The sequence below is a fragment of the Phaethon lepturus genome, unplaced genomic scaffold (assembly GCF_000687285.1).
Source record: "Phaethon lepturus isolate BGI_N335 unplaced genomic scaffold, ASM68728v1 scaffold53453, whole genome shotgun sequence".
NCBI classification, from domain to species: Eukaryota; Metazoa; Chordata; class Aves; order Phaethontiformes; family Phaethontidae; genus Phaethon; species Phaethon lepturus.
Window position 1 is genome coordinate 604 of NW_010528005.1, and position 19,161 is coordinate 19,764.

Genomic DNA, 19,161 nt, shown 5'->3' on the forward strand with positions numbered 1-19,161 from the left:
CAGAGAAAGGCAACAAATATGTTCTCCTTGGACTGCTCTGATATAACACAACAGTCCTGTCCCATCCCCTCAGTAAGAGCTGGGAAGTCTCCTACATGAGTTCTTCGATGTTTCCAAGAACCACATCAAAACCAAGTTAGATATTTCTGGTAATTCCGAAACTTCCATCCTAAACCAAACAAAAAGCCCCTGGACTGATTTCTTCATGTATTACATAAACACAAGATGGAGGAGCTCTGCAGATCACAGCTATCCGTGCTGCCACAGAGGCCATGCTGAAGGCACAGGTGAGTCAAGATCATCTTGGCTAGAACAGCAGGTAGCTCCTGTGCTTCCTGCAAGCTTTCCTAGTAACTGCATTAGATAGAACAGAAAAACATTGCGATCTCGTTGCTATAGATTATATATTGGCAATCATTAACACTTCATTAAAGTCACTAATATAAGACTAGTCACTAATATATAGACTAAACGATGCCATGCTTCTTTCCCTCACAAAAAAGTTGCACAAATTACTCGTTTGTTCCAATTCCCATACATCTGTGAAATAAGAATGAACTATAGAGTAAATTAACTTTACTTTATCAGCATAGTGTGGAGTTACCCAAAATGGATGGCAGGAAACCTCCCTTAACACCAGTATAGCTATCAAACTAACTATTAACTGATCTAACTACACACACACATATATATACAGAGAGAGAGAGAGAAAAAAAAGAATTATAATAGATGGTAAAATTACATCAGGACCTAACTAATTTAACATTCAACAACCTTCTGAGTGATTTAATTATAATGCCACTGTTTGTCTCCACAAAGCCTGCAGAATTTACAGGCAGATCAATGGCTCTTTGTTTCTCTAAGGCAAGTTGCATCTTTTCTTAGTTACATGAAGCACATGCTTAGTTGAGTCTATCTATTTTTAAGATGATCCTGTGGAGAAATAGTCTGCCCTTACTTAGGTTTTACAGTCTGATGCATCACATTTAAATAAGAATATGGCTCTTCCTGCCCCAGAAGCAGATTTTTTTCTGTCCCTCTTCCAGATTTTCTCACCATGGTGAAAAACACACCACTGAGACTCCATGATCGGTTAGATGCATTTTCACCGCTGACATACCAGCACTATGTTCTCCTGGGACTGGCCAGCAGTGTGGACTCCATGCCACTGGAACCACGGCTGTAAGAAGTCTTCCCTCTTCTTCTGCACAGAGAAGTCGCAACTTCAGGCTGGATTGACAACTGTAAGGGAGCTGCAGATATGCCTCACTCCTCTTCAAAGCTGAGTGACAAGAGGGATCATGGCTCCAGGTACTCTGTTATGTGCTGCACAGTACACACACAGCAGCCTAAAACGGGTAATAACTTAAGCAAAGCATTTAGATGAGTGCTTAGAGCTCACTGAGGCCAATGAGATGTACGTGCGCTTTAAGAATCTGGATGATTTGAGGCGCACTAGGTTGTGGACACCAGTGGTCACAGGGAAATGTCAATTTTGGATGGCTGAACAGCCATTTCTCCCCTGAGAAATTCCTAGGCTGGCTTAAATATACAACAAAACATAACCCTTAAGGTTTGAATCAGAAAGAGACACTGAAGATAGAATCAGCTTCCTAAATGCGACTTTGTTTGCTATGTGAATTGTTTGCTTATATTAAAAAAGTCTGTGAAGCTAATTTAAGTGCTAAACCACTTTTAGCAAAAATCATCATTTCTTCCTTTGAGAGACTACTTAATTAATGAGGCTGGACACTGTTTCTTTTTGGCTAAATATGCACAAATGGTGTGGCTGGCAAGCTGCAAATGGACATACTCGTCCTTTTCACGCTGAATCTGGGGCAGCCATTCACTCAAGAATGCCAATATTGCAGAGGATTTGGCATTTATCTGGCTTTCTGAAAGTTAATGTCTCCTCTCAAACCATCTACTTGATTTCTGCTTGACTATTAAAAGTTTTGAGACCCCCCAAAAACCCCTACTTACCACATTCTTAATGTCTAAGAATTCTAGATCTACAGAGAGTAAGTTTCAAAAATGCTACGATAGATCTCATCATGTAAACGGTGGAAATAAAACATAGCACTACGAGCTTGGCGACAAACCTTGCCTTTTCTACACTGAGCATTGCACAATGCTCACAGGTCTGTGCGACTATCCAGGGGTGGCAGCCAAAACGAAAAACCTCCTAGTGTCCCGAACGACTTACATGATGCAATGGGCTGCTTGGCTCACCAGCAGCTTCAGAGACCTGGACAGAGTGTACACTTACCCTGTGCTTGGGACTGAACAACAAAACTAATATCGTCCACAGAGCCTGAGGAGTTGTGGTGCCACCACCTCCCCAGCAAAGCTCCCGTGAGCAGCACTGGCTGCCCAGCTCCCTCTTGCCTCAACAGGGAACGCACATCAGGAACATGGAGGAGACAAACCAACAACAGCAACCTCAAACCTCACCATGCATAAGCCAAAAACTTCCTGTGGTTCAGGCTGACTGCTGTCAGACGGCTACGACTCGCTGATGTCCTGAAACACGGACTTTACAGTTACTACATTCCGCTTCATTCAACTGAAACCACAACCTCACTTCTGTAATTCTAATGAGAGTGTTAGGAATGGACCTGCCTTGCTTCTTAGGCTTACAAACTGCCTAAACCCACCAGAAACAGTAAATTCAGAGCCTAAGTTAGGCAACAAAGATAAGATGCTTTGATGTGCTTTCAGCAAACATTTAATGTTTAAAGTTTTGTCTCACGAGCTGACTGCAGATGTTCTGAAGTATACTTAGTTTTTACAAATTCATCACAGTGAGGTTTTCCCCCATTAAGTTTTTGCTTCTTTGCCACATCCTGTGGCTAAATTAAGAAAAGCCACATATATGTGTGTATACACACACACACACACAGACAGATACAGTTAAAGAGAAAAAATTTCAGCAACTGACCCAAGTCTACTCCTCAATAACATTACCTTCTGCTCTTGACACGGATTTTGTGTTCTGAAGGTAGCGATGACAAAGGTCTGTGAATAGTTGGGACAGTACTATAACTTTCAGATAATTCCTATCAGTAATCTAGCTGTATTGGAAAAAAATCACTGTTGTTATTCTTCCATTTATGTTACAGGTTGTAAATATATTTTTTTGAATAAGCCAACAAACGAGAAAGAAAATAAATCTTACAGTTTTTGAAACAAGGCAGTTTTAGCAAAAGAAATACTGAATACCTATAATTGATGTTCCACAAAATGAAAATACCTACATTTTGACCTACGACCACTGTTACCACTTGGGGTTTAAAAGGACACAACATCAGTGAGAGAAGAACAACTACAAGTTATGAGAACCCCCCTTCCCAGTCCCATAGGCACTTTATCAGATCGTATCTCCTCCATCTAGATTTGCAAGGCAAATCTAGGGTTGCTCTTCTTGAGACCAGAATAAAACTCCCATAGACTTCAATGATGCAGGATCAAACCCATTTCCTTCACAACAGGTTCTCTCAAGCAATTTTATCCTAATTTTCTACCCTGTGGCTGAATTCTAATGTTTGCACAGGCAAGCTCTAAGTGGGAAAGCAAGGAGCAAAATGCAGATCCCAGCAGCAAAGGCTATCAGTGGTGAAGAGCACAGCTATTTTACCTGCTGGGTTGGGGAGTTTAGGTCATCGGGATTGGAAGGGGGGAGTTGACACAGCAAACAAAGTCAAATTTACTGCTGTTATAATAACCTTTCCATTATTACTGCAATTAATTTTTTTTCAGGCATATTCCATTTCCTGTATTTCTATGACCAAGGAATTACTGTCTCAAATGTGCCCCATCAAGTTTCTCCAGTAAAACTACATAACTTATTTAGACTTCTGGGTGCTGCAGATATCTCGCTGGACTCCCCCCACCCCCCAACACACTTGTCCCCAGTGTTGCTTTCTTATCATGCAATCAAAGCAAAACTACAGCCATGCCTTCTGTCTTAATAAACTACAGGAATACTACGGTCCTAAATTTTCCCTAGCTGGTTTTTCTGAATCTATGCCATGGATTCCTGAACAACATGAAAAGATCTTTCGCCAGAAAGCAGCCCATCGCTACCACACAGGTCTTCCCCCCTCCACACACACAGCTCTGCTTCTGCTGACTTTTTCCCTCCTCTGTGAACAATCACTCCTTTAACTTTCAAACAGAGTGTGATTTATTAAAGCTGCTTGGCAGCAAACCTCTCCTGGCATTCGAAAATATGATTAGACCAGTAAATCTAGTCGTTTTTTCATAAACCTGATTCTGCGTGCATTTACTCTCTTTAAAAGAAAATACAACCCCAGAAACATTTCCAGTACAGCTTGCTCAGCCGAAGTCCAGGCACTTTCTTTTCTCTTTCTACAAGTCCACTGCAGCTCCAAGTATGCAAGCTTAAAATTATTAAAAAACCTGCATGAATTAAACCCCTTACCTTTTAAGGCTTTTTCACCCTTCAGCGTTCGCTCATTGTGAAAAACTGAATCTTTAGCAGTTGCAGCTATGCACACACACAGAGACACACAGAACAGGGCTTTCTTCAGCTCACTGGTATTTCAAGTCTTTCATGTGATATCTTTGGCTGTACTTGCTTAATTCATTCCTGCTGCTACTCAAAGGAAGTCAAGCCTAGCGAGGGCTGGCTCTACAGCAATCGCTGTAGATATTCCTGACTAACAGGACACGAGGGCTAATCTCACCTTATAGGCATCAAGAATGTAAATATATTTCACAGCCAACAAATTCCTAAACCTTAAGAGATAAAATGCACAAAATGCTCTACGACACAGTTTCACAAGGGAGTTACGAACATCGAAGTTTTTGCTAGAGAACAATACTCTGTACCCCAGCTATGCTTCTGGAGCTCTACGGATGGCTATTTATCATGGACTGTGCATATTCCCGTGGAGTAGTTACCATGAGAACACAGCAAACAGGATTTGAATGTAAATTGCCATCTGGAGATGTTGGGGGGATTTTTTTTTGTGGTTAAAAAAGAAAACTTCCAAAGCTTGATGAAGTACACGCTTTTTCCATGCATACATTTGCATGACAATGCTTGCAATTCAAATACTTGGTAGAGTGCACAAGAAGGAAGAAAAACCAAGTTCTTTGCTCGGGATTTACAAAAAGCAAATACTTCAGACTTGGGATCAGTAGGTGCAGTTCCACAAATGCCCATCCATGTCACACAATCGCAGATGAAGGAATTTGTAAAACACAAAAAATCCATCAGGTGGCACAAAATGCAGAATTCTTGCAGCACCTGAGGTCAGCTGGAGATGCTAAAACCCTCTGCTGCTGACAGATCCAACTGCTCCAGTAGTCAAAATTCTTCTCACTTCTAAATATTACACTGAACTACACAGCAAGTGTTGCATTTTCAAAGTAGCCCACCCCTAGACATTTTATTGTTCCCCAAAATTGTTCTGCTACTTTGCTGTTTGGGCCACCTCCTCTCCCAAGGCCCTCCTGAAGCAGCATTTGCTGCCCACGCATCCCCCCACCCTGCTCACAAGAGCACATCGCCACAGTTACTATCCGAGATTCAAAATCAACTCCCACCACTTGCAGACAGACTCCTACCAGAAGGTCTTTCTGGGAAATTCGGCAACAGTGCACGTACGTGACGTAAAACATGCAAAAATCAGTTTGCCTGCGCTGCCTGGAGTTTGATGAAGTCCTTACAGCACAGCATCTGCTCCCTCCCCAGTGGCTCCCCACCTCAGCTCCCTATTCAACAGCTCAATTTTAAACTCCTTATACCACGGTCATTGAAAGACAAACTCTAATACACTTAGCAAAGGGATGCCTAGTCAGCCCTGCTCCGTAAACAACAAACCTTGACGAAGAAGAAGGACATGCCTGTCTGGGCGATTGCCTGGAGAGAGGAATGACCTACTTCAGCCCAGCCAGCAGCAACGCTCTGCGATGGGGACAAAGGAACAACCCAGTGGCTCCCGGGCAGCACAACCGACGCGCTGCACCACGAAGTGATGGGCGCGATCTTTCGGAGGTGACACGCAAGACAGGCACTGCCTGTGCAGCATGAAACTCCTAGCAGGAATCGTCTTGTTCTTTCAGCCAGGGATTCAGAGCCACGCGTAACATTACTGCCGGCACTTTGCGAGCAGGAGCGATCACTTCCCTCACACCCACTCTCCTTATCACTTTTACCTAAGGAGTCTTCTAGCGTCTGACCTAATTACTCAAGTGATGTGCCAGAAAATGATGCAGCTGGGACATACTCCACAAGTCTTGATTTGAAGCTATGTAATTCTGCAAAACCCAAGGCGACAAGATCCAGGTAGCTGAATTAAGCGGCGTCGGCTGGGCACCATGCCACACCTTACTACTGCGCCTTCCTGATTACGAACAATAAAGCTTTATGAGCTAGTCAAAGGGCTAAGGATAAATAGTTTGTATTTGGCCCCGTGCACTTGTTGGCCTGTGAGATGAGGCCAACATGCTAAGTTTTTTTGGGAAATGGTTGCTCTCCTCCCAGAGGATGAGCCTTAACAGCAGCTCCCTGAGCCTGACCCCGGCTGCCCCTGCAAGCCCCATCTGCACTCCGAGCCTGTGGCCCTGCTTCCTCCAGAAGCAATGACAGCTGTAATTGGCAGCCAGAAAGCCTTCTTACAACAAGTATTTACTGAGAGCAACTGAGATTAAAGAGAGATTTTTAAAATAGGCAGTAAGCGTCTCTAATACATGAGCTGCTTATACAGCTGTAAATTGATACTACCAGACTTTAACTTTCTACAGATAGAACCGCATACGCCCGGTAGCTGTACCTGGGCCATATAATCTATTCCCTGTACTTTCGAAGTACGACAGAGTAGCTATTAACATGATGATCAGGCTTTCTATTCCCTTTTTCTTACGGATAGCCAGTCAAACTTACCCCGTGATCTGCTCGGTCCCAGCACTAGAGAACATTGCAGCTTTGCTACAGAAGGGCTACCCCAGGGCTCTGCAACTAAATGAGGAAACCATAAAGACGCCTCCATTTAGGACCCAACACTTTTTAGATTTTAACTGCTGGGCTCAGCATCTTTAAAAACCCACAAAGGCATCTACTCCCCAGTAAGGAGACCCAGAGTCTGCTGAGTGACTGAGATTTGTGCATAAAGCAAAGAATAAAGTAAAATTTGTGGATACAACTGCAGTAGGATGCGCATAGAAGTTTGAAGCTGGACCACTTTATTAAGGAAAATTTTAAAAAATAAAGAAATTTAGAAGTAAAGTTTTATCCAGATGCTTAGGAACCCTGAATTAAGGTACAGTAAACCATCCTGAAAGCCCAGAGTCTCCCTCCCTGCATCTTTCAAGGTTTTATGTCAGTGCTGTTCTCAGTGCAGCAGCATTAGACTTGCACTGTCCTTATCCATATTTCTGCAGAAGATCTCTCTACAAGGCAAACTCACACAGTCGAGTCTCAATATGACAATATTGCAATTCCAGCATGACAACCAGTTCACATACCACATTCACTGAACTTGTACCTGCTCCACACCCTGCACACAATCATCCTTGCAGATGGGGCCAAGCTGTTCTCTCATTGTTCCTTTGTGCTGCGTTCCTAAGCTGTACTTCTAACTGGTGTTTAGGTTGGTATCATGCTATACTTACCTTTGTAATGATTCAGAGCTATTTTAAGAGCACAAGTTTAATTCAGACGCCAAGCAAAATAGGTTTGCATCTTATTTTGTATTAGGGGACATACTGCTTGCTGTTCCAGGGTGTCTCATGGCTATTAATGACCCATGCCTCAAAGTACGCTGCAGGTGCCAATAGCCATACCTTGATCCCTTTAAATGGCTGTGTCCCCAGAAGTGATGTTAGCAATCTTATTGCCTTGACAGTAATTTTCCCAGAATGAATATGCAGCATGACAGGACTCCCAAGCAGCAGTAAGCCTCACAGAATTTATTACAGACCTTTTCCTACCAGTCTTCTTTTGAATTGCAAAGTTATTACTAGTTTCACTTTTTCTGTTGCTCCCTGTAACCCCTACCCTGCAGTAAGTTTATAATACAGGTTTAATTTTGTCTCATTTCTTCACCCTACCTATTAAATTTTAATACTAAAAGATATAAAGAAACCTGCAGAGAAACAGAATTGCCCCTTCAGAGCTCAGAAGCTTCAAAGAAGGTGGCTTTTATCTTGCCAGTGGCAAGACCACCACTGCAACAGAGGAATGAGATAGCCAATAAATAGGCAGACAGAGAGGTGAGTAGAGACCCTGCAATCCTGTTCAGATGGCACACACCAACACAGATTTCCTAAAGACAAAAAAAAAAAAAAAAAAAAAAAAAAAGATTGAAAAGTTGAATTCTTGTCTACATCAAATATTTCATGCCAACTCTAATGAAGCCAGGATTTTGCCCATCAGGACCAAACTGGACTTAGATGTGTAACCAAAAAAGAAGTGGATGCACCCGTCTATGGGCATGACAGAACAGTTGCATTTGAACCTGTTGAAGTCTCAAGAACAGGGAATTACAGAAGCAAGCTGTAATAATCGAGATTTTAAGAGATCAGAACAGATGAGGCCATGCAGATGCTGGAGGTGGGGGGCCACTCACAAGGATTATGCCAACATTATGCCACTTGCTAGGTTAGATCAACATATTTTCTGAAGAAAATTCCTAAATAGAGAATGGAACTTGAGAAGGCACTGCTGGCTCCTTCTGGCCAACGGGACAATTTCTGCCTCTGAAATAGCTTGCATAGGAAGTTCAGATCTTAAATTTACCCTGAACTGTCTCCTGAGCAGCACCAAGGCTTAGCAACTTTATTAACAGCAGCAAGCTGGAAGAAACGCTCAGCTGATGGCTGTAGCAATGGTTGTAGCTTGTTTTAAAAAGACAGTCCTTTTTTTTGTTGTTGTTTTGCTTGGGTTTTTTTTGTGTGTTGTTGTTGGCTGTTTTTTTTTTTAATTTAACATGCACTAAAAAGGATAGATGGAGACCAGAAAAGGCGGGTTGGCAGGGAGGAATCATTATCGAATAGAACAGGAGGCAGGAAAAGAAACAAGAAACCAAGAAACAGAGAAAGATATGTTGAAGTTCAAAAGGATGAAACAATACGTAGTTCTGCAAGCTGCAGTGAAGATAAGGGCAGCTGAGGAGAGAGACCCTTCATTAGCAGAAAATACTCATTAAGCATACCAACTGGCAAAGTTTCCACGTTATGGTCAGTTCAGAACGGCCTAGAAACTGTGAAAACAGACACACTGATTGTTCAGGGGTCTCCCAAAGATTAATGGGTCCTCTGTTCTTCTGTCTGAGGCCTGCTCGCTGAAATGTCTCATGACAAAAGGTCATGTACTCTGTGCGCTCCCTTTAGGAAATTGCTCTAATGAGTGCAGATCCTGCTTTGATATGTAAATGTTCAGTGGTTTACTGCATATGCTGAGTTGTTTCTGCTTGCCACTGTAACATATTTAGAAATTAAGCATTTGATCAATTAAAAAATCAAATAATTACTGTAAATCATCACATCTCTTATCCAACATGAGTACACTTTAATGTCTAGAAGAGCAGAGGAAGTACTGTCTGCTGCACATTCTGCTCTTCAAAGGCTTGAACTCGTCTTCCATCTGCTCAACCTCGTTCAGCTGCAGAATTCAAACATACTTCCAGAGCGAAACAGCTCTCGAGCACCACCACCCCCTCCCCTCCAGAGTTATAGAGGACGCTCACTGAAGGTGTGTCACCTATTCGTACCCAACCCAGAGCGCAACGAGTAGCTCGAGAGGCCTTGCTCCTGATAACACAACTTCTGCTCTCTCCTTGCCAAGTCTGCCTGGTCCAGCTCTCCTTTAATGCTGCATATTTCAAAAAAGCAATTACAACACCCCTTTCTTTCACATCATTTGTTATTTGGCAAGCACTGTTTAAGCACTTTTTGAAGAGTGACATTCTATCATTCCATATCACCGTCACTACAGAGCAAGAAACTATGGACGGAAAACACAGAAGAAAATGCTCAGTGAAGATTTTTACTTTCTTTCAATCCCAGTTTCTCTGTTTCAGTGGCTCATCTGAATGTTTCAAGCAGTTATGTTTCTAACCAACCCTGCACAGTGAGTCATATATGCGGTAATCCCTGGTAGTCCATGCACGGCTAACGTGTCTCTGAACCGTACTGGTTCAGAGATATGCAAACTGACTCACCTTATTTTATTTTGTCTAACTGAAAAGAAGCAACATGTAGGAGAGGATAACCTATGAAATGCTTAATGTGGTGTGCATCCACAGAATCCAGCTGAGGTACAGGGGAGCCACATGCCATTCACGTGCCTGCTTCTGTACCTGCACCGTTGCAGAAAGAGCAACACCAACAACGTCACAAGACTGGCACTAAAAATCACTGTGTCTGTGAGACATGGGGGAACAGAGAGCAGTGCACAGCAGACAAAACTTAAAACAGTGAATCCCAAAAATGCATTTTGAGAACGCTTCCCTGAGTGAAGAATGCCATTGACAAGTATTATATATGGCTTTCGTTCTCATTTTTCATCAAGTCTTCTATTGAATCAGCTACTACAATTAAACTGTGTGACCCTTTTCTCTACTCCTGTTCTTCAAATAGGATTTCTTATTTGGCAAAGACATTGAATCAAGTTAAATTTGCAATCAAATTAAAGCAAATGGAAAACAAAGAGAAATGTTTTTGTGTAAGATTTCAGTGACATTTTATATGTACTTTGAAAGGGATTGTCTACAGGAATTTCCCGATCTGTTCCTGCATACACTCCTGCAATTAGATGTGGTTTCCTGAGACAGAGGCTGTCTCAAGCTCCTTCTGCTGGCACAGCTGCTAATTCTGTGAGAACTTTGTTTTAATGATAGTAAAATATATGTGCAGATACAGTAGCATATGCCAAATTTGTCAGGGATGGAGCATTCTAGTGGGAAAAGGGCTGGTAGAGCAACCAACTCCCCATAGGAGTGGGAACACAGTGTTTTCCTTGCTATGGAAATGCAAGAAGCACCTGGTTCTTGCATCAACCATGGCAAAGCCTTGTGCCTTTGGTACTGTGGGGATGAACCTTACTCGAATGCAAAAGGACAAATAAGGAAAACGTGTGAGTTATTGACATTCTTCTTATGCTCCAGTGGCAGCAGGTGGGCTTTATAAGGGTCATGGGGCTTCCAGGCAGAAACAGGAGCAGGGAAGAAAACAAGCTTTTCCAAACTGCCCTCCCTCAGTGATCAGGGTCTTCGCTACACGCACAGGCGCACTGACCCTAATGCCGGCTCAGGCACTGTCATCCATGTGGGGTTTGGCTACCTGGTGGCTGCACACCTCAGAGCACCACACACTTCAGGACGCAGAAAGGAGGCCGTGTTCACTTTCTGGCTGTTCCCTCTCACCAAGCTTCCTGCGATCCGCATGTTATTTGACACACCATGAGCAACAGTGCAAAAGCGGAGTTAAAAATAGTTAGCAACCGAAAACCTGTAAAGTCGAGGATGTACCACCCAGATAATAGAAAAACCTGCAATGCAACCTGCCTTGTTTGATGTTTTAGTGTCCTGATTAACCAAACATCCCAGAGACATGTAACAGGTAAAACTGGATTTATAGCAAAGTCACTTATTTCTCAGTTGCAACATGAAAATCATAAAAAAAATGATAAAAAAAATTTGTTGGCACTCCTGGTTCTTGCATTTTTGACCTAAGCAGACAGTACTGAACAACAGTCTATAAAGCCAGAAAGAGACGTGCAAAAACCCAGAACATCAGGACCAGGCTAACAATAACAACTTCAGCAATTACTGTACCATTACCTCTTCATTTCTACAGAGCCCTCCAACATATATAAATAAGTCTTGACATTGCCTTTCATTATCTGTGACTCAGATCGATACAGTATACCTCAGTTTCCAAGTCTGAACAAAACATCCAGCATGAAGATACCTGGTATTATACAGAAATTGAAAGACTAAGAGTCTGATGACAGAGAGTTGGTCATTCACACCAGTTTTGCTATATGCACCACCATTCACTTCCCATCGTGATTTAAAACAGACTTCGCAGTTTTGGCATTTTCTTCCTAAAAAGGGTCTCACGGAGTTGTCAAACGCGCAGTGCAGCCTTCTACCTTCCTTTTATAACCATGCTTAGAGCCAGTCATTTATCTGAGTTGGGAGCAATGACTATTAAAAAGGTGCTCAAAGACATGTCCTGCCTGCAAAAAATCAAAAGCCTTTCCCAGTGCCTTCACCTTGCAGAGCCTTTTACGGAGTCAGTGAAGAATGCCATCCTCTGCTTCACACAGTGGTAAGTAGCCAAACAGGCAGCGAAAGATTAGGCCTGAGACATACAGAAGAGACGGGTGCGATTTTAAATCTTACCTTCTGCACGTTGGGTTTGATGCACCGAACAAAGAAAGGATTTGAAGAACTCAGCGTCGCCATTAAAGAATGAAGCGATTCCTAAAACACAGGTAGAAAGAAGACAGCACTTCACAAGCTGAGTATTGGTACAAAAAAAATATGCCGGCAAAAGCTCTTGCAGCTTAGCATTGCAGATGGTATCTAACTGCAACACCTAGTGGCTCACACCAGAAATTGCCATGCTATGGAAGCTCTTGCTATACAGTGAACATACAAAATCAATCCATGCATCTTTGTTTCTTCCACCAGCCCCAACTGATCAAAGCTGTCATAACCGTTTCGCAGTGAACAAAACATAAGCATGATATAAAGAATGATATGAAGAAAACTGTTTGCAAGGAAACATCAAACTGGAAAGCTGCTGTTCCAGGGATCTTTTGAATGACTGCTTAAGAATTAGGATCCACATTCTCAAATTGCTACAAGTCACAAGGGAGGATAAGGGGTCTAAGGTAAAACTGAAGTAACCACAAAACTAGATCTCCTCTTTTCATTTCAACCACTCCATACCCGCTCATTTTCCATTTTCCCTGCCATCAGCAGCAGCTTGTGTACAGGGTTGTCCTCTCTCCTGTGTGGTCTCAACCCTTCTTACTAAAAGGACACTCTGATAATAAATGTATGTCAACAAAAGGGTAGAAAAAATGATAATTTATGAAAAAAGAGTTACTTTAGAATACAGTAGCTATTGTTTTATCAATACTAGAACTTAAAACACTCCCCTCCCAAAACTAACAAAAATTGAGTAAAGGATAGGGTGGTAAAGAAAACACATCTTACTGAAAGACAGTGCTAGCAGCATTAAGCAGAGAGTTTCACAGTTATTTCATGTGATAGTTAATTGCATTTATCAATGAAAAGAGAGATTATAAGGTTCAGTTAAAAAAAAAACACAAAACAAAACATAGAAGAAAACACAAGTTTTTTCCTAGTTTTAGAACTCTGAATGACCCAACACACATTAGACCATCAGTTGTCTGAACCTCAGCCTGGAGATAAAAATCACAAAAATCCCTCAGTCCTTTTATGATTATTACTTTAATTACATATCCGCCCCTTTCCCTCCCGAGCCGTCATTCCGTATCTTATTCCAACTTGCCTCATTCTGTATCATTAAGTATGATAAACCCTTTTAAACTGAAGTCTTGCATTTACTTTGCAGAGATGCAAATAATTTTACCGGAGCAGAGCCCAGGCTCTGAAGAGCCCAGAACGCTAGCAGTGAAAATGTTTCACTCCTCAAAGGTGGCACTGGGTGCCAGGCAGTGGAGACAATACAGAGCAGGCTGCCAAGGAGGTAGAAAATTCTCTTTTTAAAGGAACAACACTGTGTGTCCTACCATACGTTTTGGAGCAAAAACTGCCAATGGCAGTCTGTTACAACAAATTCTTGATTTAATTTGCAAACCAAGGACTTTTTTGATGATTAAACATGAAGTGGTCAGGGTAACAGGCAGAGCTGTGGCTGTGCACAGGAGCTGGTACAGAGCAAAGGGAGCAAATGCTGAAGTGACTGGGAACGTAAATGATAGTTCTCGGTTCGTTTGCCTTTGCCAGCCTAGGGACCAGGAGCCGGGGGCAGCAAACATTAAACAGCCAGAAGATACAAACACAAGTATTTTTGTGTAAAGACAAATATTTTCAGCTTCAAAAAGTAGAGGCTTCATCTGTATTAAACCTGTGTGAGCATTACAACATCTACAGACTACCAAGCCAATTCTCAGACTTTTAGCAACACAGGCTACTACTTACACAGACTGGAGAAGTTAGTCAGTCTAACAAAAATTATTTAATCTGTTTTCACATCCGTCTGTGGTACAGCCAGCGAGACTCTGCACGGTGCTGAACACCTCTAAGTCACTGTCAGATGACAAGCTAATCTGAAGTTTTCCCTGCTTTAAGCAACAGGCTGAAGCAGATGGTAAACAACCTCAGCTATTCTGCGTGCACCCCCAGGCCCGCATTAAGCACGCTGTCAAATGAAGAGTTAACCAACCTATCATGAGAATAAAACTGTGACGGCAAAGTTCTTCTCTTCAGTTGAAATGAGACGGACTAATCCCTGGAAAGCTTTAAAACACTCAACATAATTCTTTGGGAAAAGGATGATGTCAACCTCTTGAAAAGCAGCTCAACTGGTTAATGGTCAGCTACTGCAGCTTTAGATTAAAAAAAACAGTATTTTGATTTCATGTTTTATCATGCTTTATGTTAGCCAGGGCCGTGATGGAGAAGAGAAGGAGCTCTACATTGTGTTCTACCCTGCAAAGCGAGTGCAAAAATACGGTAAATTTTTATCTGTCAACATCGTAAAGGTCTACTTTGCGCGCATCCAAAGACTAGAGTGGGAACAGTCCCTTCTGCTATCCCAGACAGATAGCAAATAATACCACCTCATCACAAGAAGTGGGTCTTGTCTGAGCGATGGTAGCACAAAGCAAGCTGTCCAGGGAATGTAACATTGGTGTTTCATAATAAAAGACACTGTGTGTGCCCCGGCATTTATTCCTTGCTGTTCTGTCCAACAGTTAGCAATAGTCTATTAGGATAAAATCTGCCCTCAAGGGGTTTGAGTCTGCTCCCTTTTTTAAAAAAGGGAATTAACAGTACAAATGCATATTAAGTTAAACAAAATGAAAGACAACTAATCCAGACTTGTACTCGTGCAATTTAGAGAAGGTTTTGTGCCCATCTTTCTCTTTTAAATAATTTGCAGATAGACTTTATGCTAGATTCCAGTTGGGTGCCATTTTTAACGGCAGGGCTATAAAGACTCATAAAAAGGTTTTTAATAAAAATGCTTTCCAAACTTTAAGTTAAAAAGCAAGACAACACCTTCATGAGGTATTTATTCAGTATTTCTTTTTCTTAGCATACAGCACTGCTGTAAGGCTTTGTGCCATTTCATGGTTGATTTTAGATTAGAAAGGAAAACCAAGACCAGAGAGATCAACTTCATAGATGAGCTTTAAAATGAGAACGAGTAAGCAAATGGAAAGCAACGGGAGTTGTGTGGCTGGTGTGATGTGAAGGTTAGTTTCTGCTTGAAGCTAGCTAGTAGGGCCCATCAATTGACTAGTTAGTGCAGTTTCACAGAAGGGACAGCAGTGTTTGGATGCTGAAGTTTTGACTGTTTTAATCTGCATCTGTTCCTTACTGAACACAGGGTTTATCTATCAAAGATTAGCTACAGAGCAGACATGACACATTAACTAACCTTGAACTGGAGACTGACAGTGGGTTTTCGGTGTTTGCTTCCACATTTAAGAGTGTCTTGACTGTTCCGACTTGAAACATGTTCAAATAAATCATAGATGAAATCAAGACTGAAATGGGAAGGAGAAAGAAAATCTCTACAGCATATATTAACAGACTAGAAGGTTTATCACTACAGAATGCAAAGAAAGCACAGTCCCCTAGAAAGCAGCTACTCCATCCAAAAAATACTTACTGATTTTCTCCATAATCATTAATAAGCAATAGATTTTGCCTTTGTAGAATTTATGCAGGGGAGCAAAAAAAACCAACCAACAACCAAACCAAATCAAAGCAAAATAGAAAAAAACAAGGAGGTTCTTTCTTCTCCACTCTCAACACATCATTAGGGAAATGAACTATGAAGTCCTAGAATCCTTACTGCATTTTAGTCCACTCAGCCAAAATTCTGGCTGACTGTAGTGAGAACTGTACCTGACTAGAGACTGAAAAACAAGACTTCCAGTTTATTTGGGGCCATAACACAAAATAGCCACCCACATGAGCTTCACTTTCTGATACCAGCTGTGTAGGCTGTTTTATAAACTGCCAGTCTGACATCCTCCTCTTAATCACTTCTACAGAAATGCAGACCTTTTAACTTAAATGGAGTTGCTCTAGACAGACATTGGTGCAACAGCAAAACCAGGCCCAGCAGCTTTAACTCATTTATTACTTTTACCTCCATACTTCAATTGACAGATATTATGTCAGATATATCATGAAACCTGAACAACCAACATAGAGAGGGAGACGCTTATTAACAGCTTCCCCTGCACAGAAGGGCTTAAGGGATTTACAAACAAGCAACTCCCATGGCAAGGCAGGATGACTGGACGGGGTGGGTGAGGGCAGCAGCCAAGACAGCAACACCCGGGCTCAGCTCCCTTCGCTTCTGTCACCCTCTGTGTGTCCTGGAGTCTCAATCATACGCCTACAGAAAGGTACGTGGTACCGCTCCGGATCACAGGGTACCACTGTAAGGATCCTGAGACCTTACACAAGCCGGAGGCACGCAGGTACCAAAGACATCCAAGCTCAGACTTCTAGTAATGGAAATCTTTATAGAAATTTTTCCTTTTGAGTAATTACTATATAGCAATTTGCACTGTGGTGGGTCCCTGACACTAAGCTCTCACCTAAATCAGGGAATGCCAGAAATACAAGCAAATCAGGCTCTCTACAAAGCAAAAAACCTGTGCACGCACACTGCCTATGAGGCACCCTGAAACAGTTAAAAAACATCACCAGCTTTCGGCATCCTTACTCACCACTGAGTAGCAAGTGAGCTCTCTAGCAACCCCCTGGACTGAACAGGGATGAGGTACTGTACAATGTGGGAAAACCTGTGAGTGAGAACTGATCATGGTCAGATCTGCTGTCAGGCACCTCTGGTATTTCTTCTATGCTCCTTTCAACTTTGTCAAGGTCTGACACTATGCAACATCTAACATATTGAAACCCTGGCAGAATTAGGTGATATGACACCCCTTAACATCATGTCCTAAGCAAAAAAAATCACAGAAACATACCTGCTTTCACGTAACAAGTTCAGAAGATCGTCTCTGAAAGTATCTCTGTTCTTCTCCAAGATTCCCCTGACATCATACTGGACCTAGCAGGAAACAGATCTGATTCAAACAACAAGCCAAGTAGTCAGGCACCTCTCACAAGAGTGGTACTGTAAAAAGCACTGAGGGAACAGAGCCGCTTTAGTTAATTTTGAGCAGCCTCAGGGTAAAATTAAGCTAATGAAAGTTCTGGAATAATTTCAGCAAATAAAGAAAAGAAAATTACCTCCCCAGCGTAGTGCTTCACTCCAAAGTTGTGAACGGCAACTCTTGGTTTTACATAAAAAGGATTGTTCTAAATGGAGGGGAAAGAAGAGAGAAAAATATTGGCAGGGGGCTGTCAGGGAGCGGAATGATACAAAGGATCACATTATCCTCTCAACCCAGTCCTAAATAAACCATTGTCTTTCAGTGAACTACATGGAAGATTAGTGCTCCAAAAGCAAACAACCAACTTATAATGATAATAGGATTTGTTAGTCTGGGCTGCTTCAAATGCAGTAATAACAGATTTATAGTATCTAAAAAGGCATTATACTAAACCTGAACCCATCTGACAGAACCATCTATTAAAGGCGCTTTGAAAAAGAAGGTTCTGTCTTAAAGTGGCAGTTATGAAGATTGGTGAACATATGCTTGTAACCCAGAAATTCTCAAAAATAATTGTAGGATCACAAATAAAGGTAACACTAATCTGGACAAAGTAAACAGCAACCTTTTGGCAAATGACACCAAGGTGAATACCTCATTAAATCAAGGGAAATTGAAGATCTAAGTAACCCGAGTTACTGCAGGTTGTCAGATCTCTAACTAAGAGCAGAATTTGGCTTATTCACCAACACAGAAAATTTTAACCGGACAGCAACAAGGATATGTTCTTCCAGGTAACTGAGTCTTGACAGCGAATGATACGGATTGCCATGGAAGTAGGATCACATACAAAATAGCCTCTACAACTATGCACCCATATATATGAACCATGAATTTCTACAGAAGCAAAGAGATCCTCCATAATTTGCACAGAAGAACATATGCAAAACATCACATACAGCATGCTGGGCATTCAACTTCTCCAGCAAGGTGGAGTCAGTGGCTTGAGGAAAATGGCTCTCTTCATTGATGAGCGCCAGCAGGCCCAGTTTCTAGAACAGCAAGCACAAGCAGAAGATGAATTAGCGCACAGATGGACACAGACCTTGTCCTTGGTTTGGAAAACCCACAAAGTTACTGAAGTTATTGTGTGCAGAGAGGTGCAAAACCACCCATACATGACTAAAAACCCATTCTCATAGAGGACTGCAATCCTGTTTTTCTGGCAACGCTCTTTTTTAAACATATAGCATATGATACTGTGTATCAGTAATATTACCAGGGCAAAATAAAGAAGCTGGAGGAAGCAACAGTTCTCCTCATTAAGGGTGCATACAAAAAATAGAGATTGCCCCAGAATATAACCCCAGCCTCCAAGATCTCCAATGATCAGGAGTCCCTTAAGTCTGAGGAGTTTGTGAAAACAGCCTTTCAAAAATTTTTCTTTCATAAAATTATCTACTTACTTGTTGAACCAATGCAAATTTTTAACACCCACAGGCCACAGGGGCACAGCAAAAGACACACAGTTCAACTATTCGCCGCATGAAACACAACCTCCCTTTGCTTTGCATATGCCTCTGTGTAATTTCCTTTGATGTTCCCTACTTCTCATAGTAGAAGAGGTTGTAAACAAAGGAAGGTATCCTGCAGTTAATGAATGTGTCCAGCAAGCTTCAGGCTGATACAGCCTGTTAGAAAAACACAGCATATTTTAATAAGCCACTTGCCATAGTCCCAGAGCAGCACCTGACAAACCACACCGTCCTGACTGCAGTCACATCCTGGCAGCTGGATCCCTTGCCTGCTCCCGTGAGTTTCTGCAG

At 42.0% G+C, this 19,161-nt stretch overlaps 1 protein-coding gene across 1 annotated transcript in view; it reads right to left on the reverse strand.

The window, feature by feature from the left end:
- Positions 1-12,377: 12,377 nt before the first annotated feature.
- Positions 12,378-19,161, reverse strand: part of LOC104618044 (unconventional myosin-X-like) — a gene marked incomplete at its 3' end in the record, with an annotated part of 40,406 nt that continues 33,622 nt past the window's right edge. The window contains exons 16-20 of the mRNA XM_010283531.1: positions 18,295-18,387; positions 17,472-17,540; positions 17,207-17,289; positions 15,637-15,745; positions 12,378-12,458 (exon numbers count right to left, since the gene is read on the reverse strand). Coding sequence (XP_010281833.1) covers positions 12,378-12,458; positions 15,637-15,745; positions 17,207-17,289; positions 17,472-17,540; positions 18,295-18,387 — 435 coding nt within the window. The remainder of the gene's footprint in view (positions 12,459-15,636; positions 15,746-17,206; positions 17,290-17,471; positions 17,541-18,294; positions 18,388-19,161) is intronic.